Consider the following 20,042-nt stretch of genomic DNA (forward strand, 5'->3'; position numbering starts at 1 on the left):
TCCATCTAAGCAATGGAAGGAGCTGCATTAATTAGTGCCACATTGGTTCAGGAATAAGTGGATATTTGTTTCAGTATCTACAAAATAGAGGTTATTGACTGCTGTAAAGAAACTGGAAACTAATAAGAGGAAAGCAAGACTGACAGAGCAATACTAAGAACGCTTCCCGGGGAGTAAGCATATTGAATAGATAGGATTGTGAAAAGACGTGCTTAGAATGGCACTGTGAATTTCTTAAACTTCTTCTGAGTAAATCTGTGAGCCCCTAGAAGAGCGGAGAAAGAAATTTTTTACACAGAAGATTAATGCTTGACTGGGTGTTTTGGGTGTTGTCCTGCTGTTTTGTGTCTTCTAAAGAGGTTTGGCCTTGATCAGTCAGTACCTAAATTATATTTCTAAAAGGAGACATTACTAACACTGCTCTTTAAGTGAACTTCTTAAAGTATTGTTAGTTTTGAAAGACATTGCTAATAGCACTTCACTTTTTAGTAAGATTGAATTCTGCCAAGCGTTAGTCATTGTATAATACTGCATTATGAGGTTTTAATTATAAATGGGGAAAATAGTATACCCAGGTTTATTTAATGTTGCCATGTTGAAAATGCTGTACATAGTTTAATATTCGTTGCGTTCTATCTGACACTATGGCTGATTTGATGGTTGTTTTATTTTAATCTATGTTATTTGTAGTCCACCTTTCTCACAGAGACTCAAGGTGCATTAAGTACAATCAACAATGTGAAACATTCATTAAAAAGTGCATTTGGATTCTCCTGAGGGCGGAGTCCATCTCAGATGGGTGTTTCTCAACCTTCTGTTAGGGAGGCAGGTCTAAACTTTCAATTTCCTGTCCCAGGCTCCTCCTCTTCTTTGTCTCCAGATACTTTCCTGCCTAGCTAGGGAGAGCAGCTATAGCATTTGGCTCCGCTATTTCTCTTTACTACTTCTCTTTATATTCACAACCTCCTCTTAATTCTTAACTCTTATTTACTCTAGCACTCACACACACACTCTGTCACAGAGACAGATAGGCTTACTAGCCTAAGAGACCAGCTTCTCTACTCTCTGCTTTCCCGCCAAAATCGGAACCCAAGATGGCGGACGGCTCTTTTTCGCCCCCTAGGCAGCAGTTTGCCAAATCTGCTGCGGAGGCCACCAGATCCTCCGTCACCAAGGCACTCAATCTGGTGGGGGGTAAGAACCCTCCCCACAAGATCAGAGCCGGAGGGAAGCACAAGCTGACCGACGAAACCTCAGCAGCCGCGTCTCTTACCGCTCCCGTTTCAAATGCGGAGCTGAAGAAAAGACGCCTCGAGCAGCAGGGAATGCCGGCCCCTCACGAGCTTCAAGCTCCCAGAGCGAGGCATCGGCCGCTGCTCCTCCGTCCCCCCGAGCCTTCTCCGAGCCGGACTCAGAAGCCAACTACAGGCAAGAGATACCCGACCAGGAGGGGAGCGGGTTGGAAGTAGAGCCCAGGGAGGAGGAGGGGATGAACCATTTCAATCTCCAGGAGTACATGATCGCTGCCTCAGCTAAATTACCCCTCAAGGCTCTTTAATCGAGGCAGTAAGGGGAGCATTTTACAGATTCTTTCCTTCTTTCTGTAGCAGAAGGACGCTTCCTCCCCCCCTTCCAGAACTGCTACATCACTTGGCCAGAAAAACGCCCCATCCCCAGCAGCAGGGGCTCATTATTAGCTCTTCCCAGGAGAGGAGGGTTTTAGCCATGGGAGGAGCATGGAGAGAGCCAGAACAATTCTCATGATCAGGAAGAGCCCCCAAGCCTGAAACCCTATGCACCACTTTTACTAGATTTTTTCAAACTTGGAAGACCTCCCAATGCTTATAAATAAAACTAATATCTCTGCCCTGGATTCAAGAGGGATGAGGAAGGAGCCTAGGACCCCTCAGCCCCTCCACCTCCTCTCTAAACCCATCAGCAAGGGCTCCCCCAAGGGGAACAAAATTCTTTTCCTCCAACTGATTCTACAGCCATAATTACTTCCCCATACCAGGAATATTCTGAAAGAAAGATCAGGAAGGAGTGACAACAGCCTGGTGCCTCCAGGGGGACTCCCCATCCACTATTAAAAAAAGCTGTATCTAGTAACCCGAATATGTGGTGGAAGGGCCCCATTAGCTGATGCCCCGCAAGCAAGCCAGCACTCCAAAAGTCAGGCTGGCTTGGGTCTCTCCAAAGATGGTGATGGGCCTCCCATCACGGAGCTGCCATGGACAACGCTTCTGATGCTTCCTCTCTTTAAAAGGGTCCCTCAAGTGGGACAGCCACAGCTATGAAAGCACTAGCCCCATCAGCAGTAGTAGCACGCTATACTAGGGTCCCGGACAAACAGAGTACTGGATAGGGCTACCACCAGAAGCACTGCCCTAAGGGAAGGCATTCAAAGAATCCCCTCTCTGCTGAGTTTCCTTCCTGGCAGACTCCAACCCTAGATGCCTTTTACTCCTTTCAGCCAGGATCCATGGTCAGCCTTCTGTGGTAGCCATAGGCTTAAACAGCTGGCTGAGGGTGCATGGCAGGCAGACCCCATTCCAGGGTCTTGGTATCTAACTATTCCTTCCAAGGGGAAAATGCGCTTTGCAAGGAACTCCTCACTCAGGTAATTCTGCACCGAGATCGCAGAGACAAACAGAAAATAATGCCAAAAATTGTCAGGCCTGACCATACACAATTCCAAAGAAATACATCCAGGTCCCACCGCACTCTCCCAAGAGCACCAAGGGACCCTCCCCGCTCTAACTGAAGACCTAACAACTCCTTTCGTGGCGGGGGTTCCTTTCAAGCCCACAACTACTCTACCACAGCCCAGGCCCGACAAATTCGGGAAGTTTGACAAATCAGGAAGACAGTGACGCCATTCATCTCCCGGTAGGCGGCAGACTCTCATGCTTCCTCAACCAATGGAGAGGTGGGGATGTAGACAAGTGGTCACAAGAATTCATCTCAACAGGCTACTTGATAGAGTTTGCCTACATCCCAAAACCACGCTTCTTCACAACTACAAGCTGGCCAAAAACTCGCTACAAATTCTCGGCAACCAATTAGGGCAGTGCATCACCTGCTAGACATCAGGGCAATAGAGAGCCGGTCCCCTCAGCCGGAGAGAAGGTCTTCAGGCATATACTTCACACTTCTTCACCGCCCCTCAAAAAAAAGCAATGGGGACTGGAGGGCTTATTCTGGACCTGGAAAATACATCAATCGGTTATACATCAAACTCCGCTCACACTTCCACATGAATCCCTATGCAGCATCACAGAGGCACTCCTGGCTCAGGGGAGTTCCTTCTCTCTCTCGACCTAACAGAAGCTTATCTTCATATAATGATACAACACAGCACATCGCCAATTTCTAAGATTCACGTCGCAAAACAATCATCACTATCAATCTCCGAGCCTTTACCATTTGGACTCTCCACTGCACTCCAGAATTTTTTCTCAAAGATTCTGTTAGCACCAACTCACCCTCCTACGCTGAAGCTGGGAATTCACACTCCACCTCCTCATCCGGGACGGCGCATCCTGATCCGCTCACCACCCAGGGATCAGGCACTCAAGGACGTCCAGATGGTCACCCACACCCTAAAACAACACGGATTCTTGGTAAACATGGCCAAAAGCTGTTTGATTCCATCACAGGAAATGGAACACCTAGGAGCCACCATCTCCACTGCCAAAAACAGCCTGTTCCTTCCTTAGAAAGTGCTAAGATCCTTTCAATCCAGAGAAAACCTCTGCGCAGTCATCAATGCCAGAAAATCATCTCTCCTTCTGTCTCACAAGCCTACTAGGACAGTTCATCGCAGCAATGGACATGGTCCAACGGGTCTTCGACTCCACTACCACTTCTCAAATTTCTCAGCCTCTTCCTACTGGATTATCATGAGGAAGAAGGACCAAAAGATCCTCAGCGCATTCACCTCCTCACTAAAAACCAAACTCAAATATTGGACCTCACGAAAGAACCTGTCACAAGGAAAGACCTTCCTACTTCCCACTCGGCCTTACAAATCTTCTCAGATGCCAGCTTGAAGGGATGGGGAGCCACACTAAACAACAGCTTCGTCCAAGGGACCTGGAATCACAAGGAATCCTTACTACCCATTAACATTCTGGAAACTCGGGAAAGCAGTCCCTCCATGAAGCTCTCAAACACACTTCCAAACCTTCAATAAATACAAAACAAACATGTTCTAATCAGGACAGACAATGTGGCCACCAAACTCACCTGCATGTGAAAACAATCAGGGGATTCCTCGATCATCGGTGGTGATCCTCATCAAGCTAATCCACAAGAATCCTTTCAGTGGTCAGGAGAAAAACCTACTCTCCATAAAAGCAGACCACATACAAGGGAAGTTGGAACGTGACAAGCCGACTGGCTGAGCAGGTCAACAATTCAGGAAGCGGAATGGTCCCTCAACCAGGAAACGTTCCACCTCATAGCGCAATCCTTTGGAAGGCCAGGAAGCTCGCAATCGACCTATTCGCCACCGCTAAGGTATGGAAAACTCACTACTTTCTACCTCATTCATGTCAAGATACTTCCCATCCAAGGGCATTAGCAACAGACGGCATTGACAGCAATTCCATGGCTACCCAGCTTTTTCTGCTATATAATGCCTTCCCACTCATTCTCCCTCAGCTTCCCAGATTTCTTCAGGAGGGCAACACTGGAAACGAAAGCAAGATAGTGATACTGATAGCGCTCATTGGCCATAGGCTACCTCATGGTTTTCAGCCATAACCGAGATGTCACAGAAAGTCCGCTCATTATGGCTCCCACTGACCCCGGACCTCCTTCAGCAGGGACCAACTCGGCAGCATCCCAGCCCAGGATGGGGTTCATTAGCTGACCGCCTCTGGACATTGAACGAAGCATCTTTGGAACACCAAAGGTTCTTCTGACAAAATAACCAATACCCTTTCTGACTCCTCACGCCACCCTTCCACCAACAAAGAAATAAATACAATCGCGACATGGAAAAGCCTTCTACAGGTGGTCTTGACACAATAAGATAAATCCTCAAGCCCCATCCATAACAAACATCCTAGAGTTTCTTCTTCAGGATCGGTCTGGATTCAGGTCTTAAAAGCTCCACTCCTCAAGCAGACAGATCACCGCTGCACTAATCCACACAGTGTGGCTAACGTTTCAAGGGTACCAGCATCCAGACACACAGAGACATCATCAGGATTGGTCCCTCTCAACGGGCATATCAGCTACAACCCCCCCCTATACACAGGTTGTCCGCCTTTGGCTTTACACTACGCCTTAACCACTTCCTCACCATGTCACACTTTTTCGAAATGCCGGTGCAATCTATACATATAAGATAGACTCAGAATGAAGACACTTCTTTCTCGTCAGCTTCTAACATCAGCGCAAGATCGAGTGTCCTAACTCCTGTCACTCTCGCGGGTTAACATGAATCTATGCATTTTTCACTTCAGACAAGGTCGCATTCTCTGGCCTAACAGACCTCCCTCAATCCTTTCCTACCGGAGGCGGCCTCACCGCCAGCTTCAGGGCAAGAGATCGTGAGTCCCCAACTTTACGGTCATAATCCCAAACACTCCTCGGATAAGCTATGGTATAACCTTTCGAGATGTAAGACGCCAACCTCGCAGGCTACTTCATCATAAGGACCGAGAGCATTCATAAAACGTGAAAGCCTCTTTCTAATCAATGTCACTGAATCCCAAACATAGGATGTCCACAGATGTCCACAGCTGCCATATCAGCTCAACTCTTAAAAATTGCAATCAGTAGGAAGCTAACACAGGGCATCGAGCCTACCGGTCCCAACCGGAATCACAGCTTCCATTCAATAAGGTGCATGGCCACCAACGCAGCACTACTTTGCCACCAGGTCTCAGAAGAAGACATATGCAGAGCAGCTATCATCTGATCATCCCCTTCCTCATTCACCAGACATTATAGACTCCACTCGTGGTAATATCCGCAGTCAAAAGGTATATTCGACAGAGGGTCTTGGAACAACATCATGGGAGAATGACGGCCCCTCCCGATTTCGGGACACTGCTCTGGGAGGTCCCATCTGAGATGGACTCGGGCCTGTAAGAACGTGCTCCATTGGGCAATGCTTACCGTGAAGGGTCCCTCCTGTGGGCTAGGAGTCCATCTCTAACCCTCCCTCAGTCCGCCAGCCAATTCAACCTTGAAGTGTTCTAATCTCCCGGAAATTCCTTCCAACTCAGGTGCACGACACTACTACACATAATAATAACTCTCATGAGCATCAGAGGTACATCTACAAGATTGGTCCCTGAGGACCCTGTTATAGTTTCACTTACAGTATTTTGATACTACTTACACCTCAGTTATATGAGCACTGTTATTCGTTTCTTTCCTGTTCCTTACTTATTTCGCTATTCTTAGTTACTGCTTTGACAGTCGGTTCTGGAGACAAAGAGGAGGAGGAGCCTGGGACAGGAAATTGAAAGTTTAGACCTGCCTCCCTAACAGAAGGATGAGAAACACCCATCTGAGATGGACTCCTGGCCACAGGAGAAGGACCCTTCACGGTAAGTGCCCAATGGGCCGTTTTCGAAGTCTGGAGCCACCAAGAAGAACTGATGCATGGCATAAATATTAAAATGGCACATTAAGCTATACAAAAATTACTAAATAGGATCCTACTTACAGTAAGTTATACGTGGCAATATAGACTGCAGTCCTTAGTCATTTACCCAAATGAGTTTATGAACCCTATTGCCCATGCAGAAAAGCTCTCTTAAATAATTTTGCACAGCTTGTGCAAAGCTAGGGGAATAGGAGCTTTCTTGACTGCCTCAGTGAGGCTATTCCATGAAGGTGTGAGCCACAAGGGAGAAAGCTTGTGTGTGGGCAGTTGTTGTTTTTGCCCATTTGAGGGTTGGCATCCACCGAAGTCCCTGCTGACATGAGCAATGCTGTCATGACATTGCATAGGGGGAGAGGCAGTCTTGCAGACGTCAAGACGAAGGCCATGAAGGGCTTTGTATACAATAGCCAGTACCTTCAACTTAGCCCAAAAGCAAATGGGCAGCCAATCAGAGTTACCGGTACATGCATATTCCATCTAGCTCCTGATGCAACTGAACTGTGGCATTCTGTGCCAGCTGGAGTTTCTGAACTGATTTTGAGAGGACAGCAGTGTATGCTGCAGTACAGTAGTGCAGTCCAAACGTTACTATATCAAAAATCCAAATGGTCAGAACAGCCAAGTCAAGGTATGGGGGATACTGTACGAGCCAGGCTGAGTTAGTGGAAAGCCTTTTTTGCAGCTGCATTAACTTGCTTCTCCAGCAATAACACTGGATCCAGTACAACCCCAAGGCTCTTCACTGAGTCAGATAAGGGTCAGCTGAACTCCATCCAAAGTGGGAAGCACAAGGATATTTGAATCCTCCAACTTCCCAACCTGCATTACCTCTGTGTTTTCAGGGTTTAGTCTCAATTTGTTCACTTTTAGCCAGTTAATCACAGCAGTCAGGCTGCAATTTGGAACCTCCGCTGCATCAGTGGGAGATTTGTAAAAGGCAGTGGTTCTCAACCTTCCTAATGCCGCGACCCTTTAATACAGTTCCTCATATTGTGGTGACCCCCAGCCCTAACATTTATCCATTTTACAGATGGAGAACACTGATGCAGAGAGTCTTAGGCGACTCCTGTGAAAGGGTTGTTTGACCCCCAAAGGGGTCCTGACCCTAGGTTGAGAACCACCAACCCCAAAACTATGAATATTGAAAAGTTATGGTATTTTTCCTGTGTCTTTTTCCCCTCTGAAAATGCTTTAATATGTTTACACTTTGGTAATGTTCCTTTCTTGATTTTTGCTGGCCATCTTTTAAACTGAAGACATTGCAGTCAGACAGGCTTGTAAATACTTTGCTGCCTGGTTACCAGTAGTCGGATGAACCACTTTCTTGCAACCAGACAAAGAAGCTTTTGTAAACAAGAAAATACTTGGTTGTCACATCACTAATTATTAGCATAGGTATGTGTGTGGAGGTGGGTTAGTAAGTAGTCTGGGATTCTTTGCAATGCTCTACTTACAGGCTGGGATTCAAATAACATATTTTATTTCAGGGCAAGGGAACTGTTTACTCAGCCAGGACATTCTTCGTAGTTTCAAACCTGCAACTCCCAGCAAAGAAGTTGTTTTGAAACTGAACAACAACTTACCTTATCAGTTGTAGGAATTGTAGATGTGAGAGTAACAGTGACAACTCCAGCTGCTGATGTGGCTTCTGCATATGCACACATGTGTCTGCTTCGATTCTCCAAAATAGGCGTTAGCTTTTCTGTTGATTTCCATGTTTAAGGAGTTCTTTGTATTTAGATTGTTCACATGGAATTGTTTCCCAAATAGATACCTGTCTGGAGATTATGACATGCAAAACATCCTTTACTTGTGTAAGACTCAGCATGCATCACTTGTGCAATTAATTTTGTGATCTTCTGCTTACATATACCAGGATCCTCATTGAGGACAGCCCTTCAAAAGAATGAAGGACAAAATAGCTCTTAAATAAGAAATCACTTTATTGCTGTAACAAGATACAGAGTGGAAGCAAAACCAGCACAATGTGGCAGTACAATCAATGAGTGTCAAGTCTTTTATGTAATTACGTGAGCTATTGTTTGGTGGACGAAAGCCTGAAAAGGGTTGGGGGGGTGGGGGTGGAATTAAGTGGAGAAAGAAAACATGAGCCTTATCCTGAAGAGAAAAGATAAACAAGAGTCCAGTCCAGAAGCGGGTGTGGAAAAGCAGGTCTGGGGATGTCATTTTAGAGTTCAAAGGAAGGGAAAGCTCAGTGATTTCAGTCAAATGGGGGGTGGACAGAAAGTGAACCAGGCATAAGGTTTTCCTATGGATGTCTATCAACTGCTGATCTCATGGTATATTTTGAAATTCACTATTGGTCTCTGAGACAGCTTTCATTGGTAGCCCTTCTCTTGACACCCTACATTTAATATCAAAACTTTCTTATAGTGGGCAACAGGTATGGGGTAAAGTGATTATTCTTTGGGGTTTTTTGGGAAATGTAATTCATTATTACATAATAACATTTGTGATACATTTTTTTTAAAAAAAACTCAGTAGATCTACAAATGAAATAATAAGCATAGAAATAAATAATTTCAGGGGAAATTCTATAACTTGTTGATGGAGTGCTTTTGATTCCCTTCTAGGCCGAATACATGAAGCTATGGTAACATCTCTAAATGAAGATAATGAAAGTGTTACAGTTGAGTGGATTGAAAATGGTGACACTAAAGGAAAAGAGGTACAAATTACCATTTTATCAATCAAGAAAAGGCGTGTTTGAAAATACTAGGTTGAATCCAAAAGTGCCTTTGTGAAGTGAATAAATTTTTGCTTGCAGAGGCTGAGCTGGGGGTCATTGTTATAGAGTGTTTCTCTCATCCTCAGGAGAAGCTTTTAGTGTCTCAAAGGAGTTGCCGAAAATAGAGAGAGGCAGGATAAATCCAATACAGATCCAGTCTGTATTGGTTCTCATTGATCTAAGCCATAGTATAATGGATAATAAACATTTATGATGAATTGGGCAGTTATTTGAAAACATTAAATGAATTGTAGTGAAGCAAAGGCCATTAGATCAAAGTACTGCATTTGTGAAATCCTAGGAAAACCCCTTTGGTATTAGTGTCCCATTCTTACTTGAAGCTGCTAATTGATATAAGAAGTTCATGTGAAAAGAAATTTCCAAAATACACTTACCGTTTATACTCGTGTATAAGTTGACCTGCATATAAGTCGAGGCACCTAATTTTACCACAAAAAACTGGGAAAACTTATTGACTCGCGTATAAGTCGAGGGTGGGAAATGCAGCATCAATTGAGGCATCAGTAGGTTTTTGAATATTTTTGAATATTTATGAATATATTTATGAATATATTTATGAATATATTTATGAATATTTATTTCAAAGAAAAACAGTAAACTGGCTCTGTAAGTGGAAAAGAGGGTCAACAAGAACAATATGGTATCAACAATAACTTTAAAAGTATAAAAACCTTAGCTCAACCAGCAACCAAGCTAAAACACAAGAGTTAAAATCCTTCAAAACTGGATTCCTCATCATCATCTGTATGTCCAAATGTAACCCAACTCCTCTAGATTTTAAGAGTGGATATTATCAGAAATGAAAAATTTACTATTAGCTTCCATTGTAAACAATGGGGGATGGGGCATCCCTTTTGGGGGTTACAACAACTTTGGGATCCCCTCACCCAAACTTCACTCAAGCAAACCTGGCTGGTATCATAAAGCAGACACTTCCTTGATGAAGTCCCCAGCCAGGTTTGGTGTGAAGTTTGGTTCTAGAGGGTCCAAAGTTATGTGTACCCTCAAAAAGGGTAGCCCTCCCATCTATATCTAATAGCTCCCATTGAAAACAATGTGAGGAATGGGGAGCACCTCCTTTGGGGGGGGTCCACAACTTTGGGACCCCTGAACCAAACTTCTTTACTCAAACTTCTGGCTGGTATCACTCAGGAGAGTCTTCTTGAGGGTACTCTCCCGCAATTTTTGGTGCCTTTAGATTAAGGAATCCCATGCGGTTTCAGATAAACCAGGAATCCAGCAATTCCCTATCAGCTTCGTCAGCATGGCCAATTGGCCATGCTGGTAGGGGCTGATGGGAATTGTAGTTCCTGAACATCAGGAGAGCCGCAGGTTCCCTACCCCTGCTCTAGCATAAAAACTGTGCCCCCTGCTGGCCGGCAAAGTAAAAACACACAAAAATTTAATGACCCGCATATAAGTCGAGGGGAGCTTTTTCAGCATTAAAAATGTGCTGAAAAATTCAACTTATACATGAGTATATACGGTACTTTTGGCTTCTTTTAAAATTCAGTCTTTTAAAGTGAATATGCAGAAGAAATAAAGAGATAAATTTCACCCCAATGAGAAATTACATAATGTGAATCAACTATAAAATCTAAGAGATGTATTACATCTGGGTCTTGTCCAGTTCAGCTATTTTTTTAATGCGGACAGATGAAATAATTACAATTCTGTTATTGACTGAGGACACAAAAACAACATTGGCATTCAGCTTTTAAAATTTCAGTGGGCTTATTGGTTATTTAAAACAGAAACACAGCTAATAAGTATTGTCATATCTGATCCTTTTTTGTGCGTGTATGCAGATTGACTTGGAAAGTATATTTTCACTTAACCCGGATCTTGCTCCTGAAGATGATGATCCCAGCCCAGAGACCCCACCACCTCCAACTCCGTCAGCTAAAGTAAACAAAATTGTGAAGGTTAGTGCTATATAATCCAATATAATTTGACTGAATTTTTCATAGTTTGCTTCGCCTTTTAGCGTGTGACCTTTGTTTAAAAAAAGTTTGTTTGACCTTTTTCTGATAGAGTAATAAATATTAGAGGCTATTGCTTGGATATGGCCACTGATGAAAGGATATTTGTTACCCGAACTTCTGTTATTATGGCATCTTCTTTCCTTTTGCTGCGACCTCTAGGGAATGGGGAGTCTTTGGTACAGCAAGAGATGGTTGTTGGTGAATACTGGACCCTTTCTTCCATCTTCTTCAGAATCCAACCCAGTGTCAAGAGGATGGAGAAAAGTCCTATTTTACTGAATGCCATTTCAACATTGAAAAAGGCTAAAATGAACGTGTCATGACCTGGATGGCCCAGGCTAATTTGATCTCATCCATTCTCAGAAGCTAAGTAGGATCATGTGACGAAACCAAGCCTGGGAGGTCCACACTTGTTTCTGTAAGACCTGGGTTCTTTCTCCAAAGCTCCACACCAGCTGAGTTCTCAAGGATTTTATTGTGAAAAATTCAAATCAAAGAAAAAAATAAACTTCAGTTACAGAAATCTCTCAGCTAAACGTGTTCCTTTGAGATTCCTTTGACCTTCTCTCGGGAGCCCATGGCCCAGAGATGGTTCTCTGGCCAAATCCCAAGGTGGAATCTCTCAGCCTTTGTCTGTCATGGCTCAGGAAAACTCTGTTCCAGCCACGAGGTAATTTAGGCCTTTAAAATTTTACTCTGGTACATTTGCATTGGCTTTCCTGTTCTCCATCCGGAGATGAAAGCTACCCTTTTCACAGGCAGGTGTGATTTTGATACAGTAACAGAACCACTTCATCACAGATCAGTTCTAGTTAGTACATGGATGGGAGACCAGCAAGGAAGTCCACAACTGTTATGCAGAGGCAGGCAATGGCAAACCACCTCTGAGTGTCTCTGAAAACTCAAGTGGGGTCACCGAAAGTCGGTTGTGACTTGATGGCACTTTTCACCATTACCAAGTTGAACATAGATTGAAATAGCACCTTTTATTTGTAGCCTGTTAAGACATTTGGTTGTAAGAATTGTTCATTGTTTGTCTTGGATATGCAAATAAGACCCCTACTAAAGTTTAGCAGTGGTTCATTGTCAGATGGAGTATCTTTAGTGGAACATTTGAGTAGTGTCTGTTTTTTCTAATGTTGCCATGTTTATTCAGGTCTGATCTGTATCAAGACAGGATGACAATGTGTTGATATTATTAGTTGCACAGTAGGAAATGGAAAACTTCATGCTGATTATTTTGAATGCACAGTGCAGATGTTTCAGTGTGCATTGTAATAGATTTATTGCTAAAGTTTAAAAACGAAATGAATTTAAATGTCTTATTTAATGCATTTGTTTTGCAGAGCTACATGAACATATCAGTTGTTTAATTTGAGAAAAATATGATTTAGTGAAAGAGGGATATTGGTAGCCTTAAATTTCACACTCCTAGTGTAAAAATGTTAAACTTGAATCTCTGCTTAGGTTCTAGTTTGGGCTCTTTTGGGAGATTTGTGTTGATCAACATGGTTAGAAGGTGCTATTTCAGGCGTTATCACAATTTATTTCAAATTTAAGAATTTAAAAAAATGAGAATTTCTGAGTGTGGGAGGACATCTCACAGAGTACAAGTACAGAAAAGATGTTGATAATTTTTAACAATTTTTGTCTAATTGATATAAGAATAAATTTAAAGATTGATAAAGCTCCTTTCCAGCTCTTTGAGAGAGGTTTTTGCACAATGGTAACTTAAGAGTATCTCCTCTGCATTTTGGAACAGATCTATCCTTACAAACAGGTGATTGCAAGAAGTCATCTCAGGTTCTTAGGTGCTAGATTTGAGTCCAGGAGCACCTTAGAGCCCAACAAGATTTTTGGTGTCCAAGCTGTCAAGAGTCAAAGCTCCCTTTGTCATATACAAATAGGAACTTGTATCTGATTATTCTGTATCATACTACTTGCATCTGATAAAGGTAGTTTTGACTCTTGAAAGCTTATACCCCTCAAATCTTGTTGGTCTCTATGGTGCTTCTGAACTCAAATCTAACTCTGCTGTTGCTGACCAGCAAGACTACCCTCTGGTAGTATTTTCTGGCTGTTATGTGATGACTTTTATTCAGCCATTTGTCCATGGAAGGCACATGTTGTTTTCGGGCATTCTTCTCCTTTCCTGTAGTTCACCACGCCCCCCAGAAGACCATTGCTGGGCTTGTGGTCAGTGCAGGGGATTGGAGTGGGAAAGAGCTAGGCGGTGAAATCACCTCCTCCCTTCAGTTGAACTGCACCTGTGAAAAAGGTAGAGGAGCGATCTCACTTTCTTGCTCCTCCTCAATGCCGTTTCCATCCCATTCAACCTTGGGGAACGATTACTTGGAGGAGTTGCAGGAATGGGAAGGAGTACAGGAAAACTGCACCTTGTGCATGGATGGCTGAATATAGGCCAATATTTATTACACTAGAACAAAACCTATTTACCCTACCTCTTTCCAGTATTTTCATGTGTGTTGTTTTGACCAAAGATCTTGGATTTGGATTTGAGAAACAAAATTTGGGACAAAAAGAGCCGAGCTCTTCAACATGTAAGATGTAGTTTTATAACTGTAATGTAAATGGAAACCTGAGATAAAATGTTGCAAATGGTTCGAATTCATTCCTGAACTGCCCTTCTCTCCAAACAAATATGGTATTTTCCTTATAGGATTGAGCTGCTAAACTGTGAGATATAAAAAGCCAGTCACTGCTTCTGAAGTGGGGAAAATATAACCTGGGTCTTTGAACCCTCACACTGGCAGCCCCATCCAAACCCATAGATGGTGGGATGTAGCGTTGCTTTGGCGCTGCCCCGCTGCCTCCAGTAGGGCTTTCTGATGGCACAGGGAGCTTGGGAAACCCCCCAAACTCCCCCATCGCTGGAAAGCCCCATAGGATTTAAAGGACATACGCCATGCAACCGGTCCTAATGTCAACTCTGACCCCAGGAATGTCCTGGCCCGCCCCCCTCCCCCACTGGAATCCAAGCAAGATGCCAGCGCAACTCACTGTGGCCCAAACATCCAGGTTTGGAGGTGGCGGGGCTGTTAGACGGGTGGCTACCAGCATGTCTGCCCCCTCTGCTGGGGAAGGTAAATGCGCTGACTCAAGGCTGTGCCACTCCCTCAACCCCTTTCGCCACCCCCCCACTTTGGTTGGGGCTGTTAGATGCCTAAACTGGTGAGAAAAGGTGGTAGAGCTGAACATGATGAAGTATATAAAACTCTTTCTTTGTGTGGAAGGAATTCTAATAACCTTTTTAAACTTTCAGGGAAAGTCAAGTTGTTGAAGTATGTTCCTGTTGCCTATTTTTTTTCCTCTTAATGCTTTATTGGCAAGTTGATCTTTAGAGATCTTTAGAAAATCCCATATATATTTGCTCCTGTCGTGTCGAATAGATTAAAAGTATTCCAAATATGAATTGTGCTGATCTCGTATTTCCTCTTAGCTGTTCAAGGAGTATGTTTGCTAGTTTTTAATCTATTTTGTCTCTCTTTACAGCAAATAGCAGAGCAAATAACAAAGTACTGAACAAGTGCTATAAGCAAATTATAGAATGCCTTTTTTCCCTTTTAGAATCGGAGGACTGTAGTTCCTTCTAAAATTGAAGCTCCTACTAGAGACAACAGAGGTAAGTTTAAATTAGTTTATTTGCCAGTTTAGAATATTAAAAGGTAATAAATTCCGCTTTGTTAATTATGTAAAGTACACACGATGCGGGCAAATATTTTATTTTTTTCTTCCACTTTAGAAGCTAGTTGTGTATGCACTGCCTACTTTCCACATGCTACTAAGTGATTCATTTTCAGTTTTCCCCCCTTTCCTATTCATGCTACAGTAAACTGGAAAAGGTTCTCTGCAACTCCACAGTTGGGTTTTCCAAGAGAGGGCATGCTCGGAGTCTTCTCCCTCCCATTTTGCAGAGGAATAGCCTCTGTGTTCACTCTGATAGGCGGGACAAATTAATCTGAAATTCTTTTCCAAAGACTGTGATAGTGTCATTGTTCTGAACCTTCTCTGTGAAGTATTCGTATTAAAATGCTTCTAGCTTGGGAGAATGTGTGTTAAGTGCCGTTAAGTCTCTTCTGACTTACAGCAATATCAAGTATACTGGAACTGGGCATCAATTTTTTTATCTGTATGGACATTTTGTGTAATACCTGTACTGGTATGCAGATGGGGCCTAAGCAAGTCATAGGAGGTGCTCATGAAAGATATGAGAACCTCCAGCCAGCTTTCTTTGTAAATGCTTCTCTGCCAGCTGTATTCTGGTATTGTATTGGGGAACTGGACTGTCATAAAGCAAGATAGGATTTTGCAGTTCAGCTCACTTTGAAATGAATCCTGACTTTAATAAGAATGTGACACTGAGCCACGAATTTTCACATAAGGATGCTGATTTATGTATTTTAGTTTTAATACTGATTTGTCTCATGGTATGATTTCCTGATGTACCTCTTTTTATTGTTTGTTTTAAAAGTTAATGTAATAGTCTTGGCAGTATTGTGGTAGTTTACACAAACTTGAGAAACCAGGACATTTTTTGCTTTTCTGTTTTGGCTAGATTTTTAAGATATGTTTCTTTTTTTAAATTTCAGTGGTTGGTTCTGCACGTGCGCGACCTACTCAACTTCCTGAACAGTCTTCCTCTACACAACAGAATGGTATTGTTTCAGATATATCTCCAGTTCAAGCTGCAAAAAAGGAATTTGGACTCCCTTGTATGTAAATCACGTATCAAGGATTCATTCATTTTAGGCGTTACATGTATGCTCTCTTGGACAATTATATAATACATTAAGTAGTGACTAGTCTGTGCCAATGTTATGTCTTCATTGAGAAATCACAGTGTGATCGTCCTTCCATAGTCATGTTGGTAACAGAATATTTGTAAAATTTCAGCTATTCCAAAACTGTAGACTGAGAGTTAAAATTGACCTGACTTTCTAGTAGGTCAAGCCAAGAGAATCACATGTATTAAGTCAGCTTGTGTTTAAGGAACACTGTCCCTAAAATATGAGGTGTTAAATCTACAGTCACATTAGAACTGTTAAACCCAGTTTATGCTAAATTGCTCAGGAAATTAGTTAATGAAAGCAGATAAAATTTTTACTAAATAAATATGTACTTTTATGAACAGCAAAAACAAAATTACTTTTTTCCTCTTAAGCACGTAGAAAATCTAATTGTGTAAAAGAGGTTGAAAAACTACAAGAAAAACGTGAGAAAAGACGACTACAACAGCAGGAACTTCGAGAGAAACGAGCTCAGGTTTGTATTACGTCATTTGTAATTGTGCTTATATTTCAGATATTCATTTAATATTAAATATTCTCATTGTTTTCTAAAAATGTAAACTTGATGATGAGCTTTCTAAAAATACATAGATAAAACTTGAGCTATACTTTTGCTATCAAAGTTGTTATGTTTTAGAACCTGAGACAGAAGAAGTTATTCAAATAATTTTGCAAGCATCTGGGTTTTGTTTGGTTGAAGTTGTAGCAGTGTGCTCTGTTTAAAAAAAATAAAAATAAATTGCTAATCTTGTAATAAAATGAATCTTGTATTAATGAATTCTGGCACAAAGCAGATGCTGTAGTAGAACCAGCAGCATAATCTTGTTGGCAGGCTTGTGTATTATGTTTTCTAATCTAATGTGAGACTTGCAGTCTCCTACTGATGTAACGTTGGCACTAATGTAACGTGATAGTTGTACTGATAGTGCTAACCTTGGGGTTTTTTCCCCCCTCTGGTTGTCAAAGAGGAATGAAAATTCTTTTTTTTTCCAAAGAGTTGAACAGATTTCTATCCAGTAGCACCTTAAACTCCAACCAGATTTTGGGAAGTCGGAACTGTTGTGAGTCAGAGCTCATGTCATCAGATACAAGGGGCCATTGCCCAGTAGTAGATCATCTCCTTGGCATACAGAAGGTGCCAGGTTCAATCCCTGACATCTTAAGTTGAAAAGATGAGATAGTAGGTGATATCACAGACCTCTTCATGAGATACTGGAGCACTTCTTGCAGCCGGAGTAGACAATACTGACTTTGATGCACTGGTGACCTGATTCAGTATAATATAGCGTCATGTGTCCATGGGCCATTTGCATATTCAGATGGTGTGGAAAGTAAGGGGATCAAAGTTGTATATTGGAAAGTGGTCTGGGCTGGAGTAGAATGAATGATCCAAGCTGTAGTATTAGCAAGCGTGATTTGGGGTGTGTGCGTGCATGGGGGGGGGGAGTAAATGTCAACTGTAATAGAGATGTACAAGATCCCTTTGAGGTGGAAATTCTAAAATTACTTCTATTAAACTTGAGAAGAATTTATTATCATGCAAATATTTTATGTATGCCCGTTTTATTTCAAGCATATACAGTTGTACATGCAAGCCTTATAATAAATGTTGAGGAAAACTAAATGTTGAAATGTTGGCCACCATTTTTCCTTCCTTTCAGGATGTTGATGCTACAAACCCAAATTATGAAATTATGTATATGATTAGGGATTTCAGAGGAAGCCTGGATTATAGACCACTGACAACTGCAGATCCTGTAAGTTTTATTTTAGCACTTGTATGCTGCAAGAGTTTTGGAAGCTTAAACTAAGTTATAGGCACATATTTGATATCTTGAAAGAACTTGATTAAGCAAAGGAAGGAGGTCCTCATTTTCCATGGATTCCCCTCCACTCTGTAGAAACTCCATCTCACACTATATTTGGATGGCGTGGCAGGTGCAGATGACTGAAAAGGACAAGGAAAGCTGCATTCTGTGGGCAGAACTGCACTCACAGTTGTTGCCATCTAAGCCAGCATGTTGTGGCCAGACTTTGTGCACACTGATACTTATTACATGATTTGACACTACAGGACCTATCTTGTCCTGCCAGTTTTTAGAATGATCTGAAGTTGTTTGAGAACTATATCCTAATTGAAAAATCTGAGGCTCACTTTCAGATTGCCAGATTTTTTTTCTCTTTTTACTATTTGATAGTAAGAACTGTCAGTTACAGAAAGCATAATCAGAATTTACTTTGTCAATAACAGCTTTGTTGTTTCCATATAGAGGTATATTTGTTCTGTTGTTCAGTTAGTAATAATGTCTTAACCAAGAGTGTCAGTTCAGGTACTGCTCTGGGCTGCTTTTATCTCTCACGGGTAAAGCCTGCTTTCCTGAGCTGGGAACCCAGAGATCTCAGTCATGGTAACCTATGATCTCAGACTCTTCAGTGTACTTATATTAGTATAGTACAAGCTGACAGTGTGGGATTCTAGCTATTTTAAAAACAACAACAAGCCTATTGGTATCCAAAGTTACAAAATAGCCCTAGTTGTAATAAAGTTGCTGTTATGACATATACAGTGATATCAGGTGGCTGAATTATCCCGTGCACTCTAACCAGAAAACCCACATCACTGGTGAGAATTTGAAAACCATAAAGAATATGTTGCCACCCGGAGCTTAGTTTATGATGGTGAATTTCTTAAGCCCTGCAATATTCCAAGTGTGGTCTCATTTATATAAGGGCTGTATGGTAGCAGCAATTTTATTCTCTATTCCTTGTCTAATTATGGCTAGCATGGAATTTGCCTTTTCACGTGGAGTTCTGAGTTTGAGTTCCATCCCTAATAAAACCATAGTTTTGATGATTTATCCTCAAATACCTCAATCTGATCTTGCCCCCCCCCTCTTTAGAAGTTACATTTTCTTGTACATTTTTCTTCTACATTGTCTCTTGTGGAAATTTGGATTAATTTTGGTCCTACTTCAAAATAATTGCTGTTACAGTTTGCCAATTGGGTTAAAGTTTGGTTTATAATTTCTCACTTGATTGTCATTTTTTTTAAGATTGATGAACACAGGATATGTGTTTGTGTTCGAAAGCGACCACTCAATAAAAAAGGTATGTCTTTTAATATAGTGTGGGGGATGAGGGATAATCTTAATTTCATGTTGTGGAATATTTTCTCTGTTATCTGTAGCATAGATGATCAAGATAAATGGTAATAGGGTAGAACAACTGGAGGGAGGGCAGCTCTGCTGCAGCCAGGGACAGTGCAGCAACAGTGCTCCTGAGCTTCCTCCTAAGTGGTTTGCTGTGCTGTGGCCAGCTTCAGGACTGCAAAGTAGAAAAGCCAGTCTGTGGAGCTGTAATTGCAACATCAATGGCGGTGTCTAGGAGGTGGGCAGGGGCCCTGACAGACTGGACTGCTGCCATCCATCAGGAGGATGGAGAGATGGGAAAGGAGAGAGCCAGTGAAGCCAGCCCAGGGGTGAGGAAAGGCAGGATATGATCTCCCAGGCGGCATTTAACCCCCATCCCCTGAAAAAGATGAGGAGAGGGCCGGGGGATACTCCAAAACCAAGGGGAGAAACAATATCCCAGACATAGCCATCCTGACTTCCATTATAGTTAACCCCTCCAGAGCACTCCAGCCCTCCATGATAGTTAACCCCTCCTGGGAGGGACATGCCCTATTGCATGGTATTCAGCAGGCCCCGAAAGGAGCCATGTGGACATGAGGAGCCTGCTGCCAGGAAAAGGGTCTCCTATGTGCTCATAGGCAGCCCCCCTTCCCACCTGCACGTCTGATAGACTCCTTCCCTCCCAAGATGGCATTGGAGTTCTGGCATTCACATATGAAT

At 42.4% G+C, this 20,042-nt stretch overlaps 1 protein-coding gene across 6 annotated transcripts in view; it reads left to right on the top strand.

The window, feature by feature from the left end:
* The window catches only part of KIF2A (kinesin family member 2A), a 58,085-nt gene that overhangs the window by 14,343 nt on the left and 23,700 nt on the right, over window positions 1-20,042 (top strand). For 4 of the 6 annotated variants that reach the window (XM_048503001.1, XM_048503002.1, XM_048503005.1 and 1 more), the window contains 7 exons: window positions 9,223-9,317; window positions 11,207-11,323; window positions 14,972-15,026; window positions 15,994-16,116; window positions 16,566-16,666; window positions 17,853-17,948; window positions 19,245-19,299. In XM_048503001.1, coding sequence (XP_048358958.1) covers window positions 9,223-9,317; window positions 11,207-11,323; window positions 14,972-15,026; window positions 15,994-16,116; window positions 16,566-16,666; window positions 17,853-17,948; window positions 19,245-19,299 — 642 coding nt within the window. The remainder of the gene's footprint in view (window positions 1-9,222; window positions 9,318-11,206; window positions 11,324-14,971; window positions 15,027-15,993; window positions 16,117-16,565; window positions 16,667-17,852; window positions 17,949-19,244; window positions 19,300-20,042) is intronic. The other 2 variants (XM_048503003.1, XM_048503006.1) reach the window with 1 other exon arrangement.

This window comes from Sphaerodactylus townsendi, linkage group LG07 (assembly GCF_021028975.2).
Source record: "Sphaerodactylus townsendi isolate TG3544 linkage group LG07, MPM_Stown_v2.3, whole genome shotgun sequence".
Classification (NCBI taxonomy): domain Eukaryota; kingdom Metazoa; phylum Chordata; class Lepidosauria; order Squamata; family Sphaerodactylidae; genus Sphaerodactylus; species Sphaerodactylus townsendi.